This window comes from Stylophora pistillata, chromosome 12 (assembly GCF_964205215.1).
Source record: "Stylophora pistillata chromosome 12, jaStyPist1.2, whole genome shotgun sequence".
NCBI classification, from domain to species: domain Eukaryota; kingdom Metazoa; phylum Cnidaria; class Anthozoa; order Scleractinia; family Pocilloporidae; genus Stylophora; species Stylophora pistillata.
In genome coordinates this window covers 8201921-8204095 of record NC_142530.1, presented here as the reverse complement: position 1 = coordinate 8204095, position 2175 = coordinate 8201921, and the positions used below count along the sequence as shown (strand labels likewise).

Sequence of the window (2175 nt, the reverse complement as noted above, 5' to 3'; positions counted from 1 at the left end):
TGAAAGGTATGAAAGGAATGTCAATATCGCTCGTCGAATGTTTTTCAAGAGTTATAAATACCTGGTTTTCAGGCTGCATCGCGAACATGTTTTGATAAACGTATATTAAACAGTACTTGCAAATAATCGTTAGTCATTATATTGTTGTCAATATATTCGCAGCTGATATTTAGAGTTGTTCGGTGTTTTTGGACCCAAAAAAGGTATGTTAACACCCCATCCAAAGGATATAAATTGAGTCATTTGGATCCCCAACTGCTATCGGCGCAGAAGACTTCGCGATGAACAAGCTTCTGTTGATAGCCCTTTTTAGCTTGGTGTTTGCGACAAGCTTGACGCTTTCGTTTGATGATGAAGATGATGATCAATACGAAAGGAAATTTACTGCCTTAAGGGACGCCAGAAACGATTTGGAAAGGTATCATAATAAGCATTTTATTTTTTTTCCCTAATGACTAGGGATTCATTTATACACCTAATAAATTTGAAATATAGATTCGAACAAAGCTAAATGTTATTTTATCTATTTGACCAATTTTGCTTCGACTGGAATAGTGAGGACGTGGACGTATACGGTGATAAGCCATATGAGGAGAGGAAAGAGGACAATGGTTACGTTGTTGGAGTCAAAGATGAACATCCCTTGTCCGGCCCAATGCAGAAGTCAGCTGATCCAATCCTACCTGCTTTAGGGCTCCGACTAGTGGGCCGGACTATTTTTCGCCGTCGTCGCCGAAGACGTCGTCGTCGAAGAAGAAGATGGGGTTAATGCATTTACACCAGATGAAAGGACATTCCGTGGCTTAAAGAGGTGAGAGAATCAAGTTTAAGCGTTCGTTTTAAGATAGTATAAGTCAGAATATGGGTGAGTTTAACACTTCACTAAGTTCTCAAAAGTGAATGAGCCCGCCGAAGTAATCGTCCAAAATTCCTGTTGTAAGTCATTGCCTAAGAAGGAGGCTTTGTTTCATAAGTTACCTAACTTGTTTTAGATCCAGAGAATTTTAACTGCGAAATTAGGATAATAAATGATCACTTCTTTCGTTAACTCTAAACAATTGTCACTTGCATTGGATAAACACCTGAAATTTTTTTTCGCTTTTAACTTACTTTACAAGTTGGCTATTACCCTACTAGAAAGCTCAGAATCGTTCATTTCTTCAAAAATTAAAAGAAAGAGTACATCTCTTGTATATACTTGAGGGAAACATTGTTTAACACTTGGGATTTTTATCTTGCAGGCTTGAATAGGATACTCTAATCTGAGGAAAATAAAACGCTACTTTGTGTTATCGCTGCATTCATTTGCATTGGTATGAATGCGCTTTAAAGGCATAATAAGTGGATTGGAAGCTCTTATGTGCATTCCAATTATGATGGTCTTTGATTTCAATAAAAAGAAATGTCTAACGACTGCCTCATGTTGTTTGTGACGTATTTAGTGCACCTCAATCTTCCTTAATAACAAAAGATATCAACAACTCCGAAAACTACCAAATCATTTGAATTTCGAGACTCTTGCATCATTCCTAAATGGTTTTGATTGCAAGACAAATGTTTCTTTGACTTTTACTTTTTTTTAAAATTTAAGGTACTTTATTCTAATCTTCACTTCCTTTTTCAAATGTCCTGTTTTATGAAAAAAATAGGTGCTCATCCTGACATAATCCACAACAAGGCCAACCACACTATCAATTGGGACTCTGACGGCGTTCATTCCTCTAGAGAAGTCAACAAATAACGAGGACACCATGTCTTATTTAAGAGATAGATGAGGCAAAAGAAAGATGCACAAGGACCAGACTTTACGCACTGACTTATTTTTCTTGGGTCAATTACATCCCAGCACTGTCACTGTCGTCGCCTGTGTCATTGTCACGGCCACTTAAAGAAATATTGACCGTTATTGCTTCCCCAGGGTCGTTGCCTTTGACTTCGCTTCCCGAATAGCAAAACCTCTTAATTTTATTTTTTTTAAACGTCATAGTTATTTTGAAGCTTGATTTGAACTGCTAATGGCAAAAACTATTGACTGAAAAGTTACTGCCAAATACCTGTGCCAAAAAATTATTCCACGCCGCTTGGAGCTGGAGGACAATGCCTTCTTCATTGGTGAAACTAGAAATTTGAAATGAGCATTGTGTACGTTACATTGAAACGTCTACCAACAAACTC

General features: G+C 37.4%; 1 protein-coding gene across 1 annotated transcript; it reads left to right on the top strand.

Moving 5' to 3' along the window:
• Positions 1–236: 236 nt before the first annotated feature.
• On the top strand, positions 237–1414 carry LOC111318844 (uncharacterized). The gene is made up of 3 exons (XM_088740322.1): positions 237–418; positions 556–811; positions 1242–1414. The coding sequence occupies exons 1-2, from the start codon at positions 282–284 to the stop codon at positions 767–769; spliced, it is 351 nt and encodes a 116-aa protein (XP_088596448.1). The 5' UTR covers positions 237–281; the 3' UTR covers positions 770–811; positions 1242–1414.
• The last annotated feature ends 761 nt before the right edge of the window (positions 1415–2175 follow it).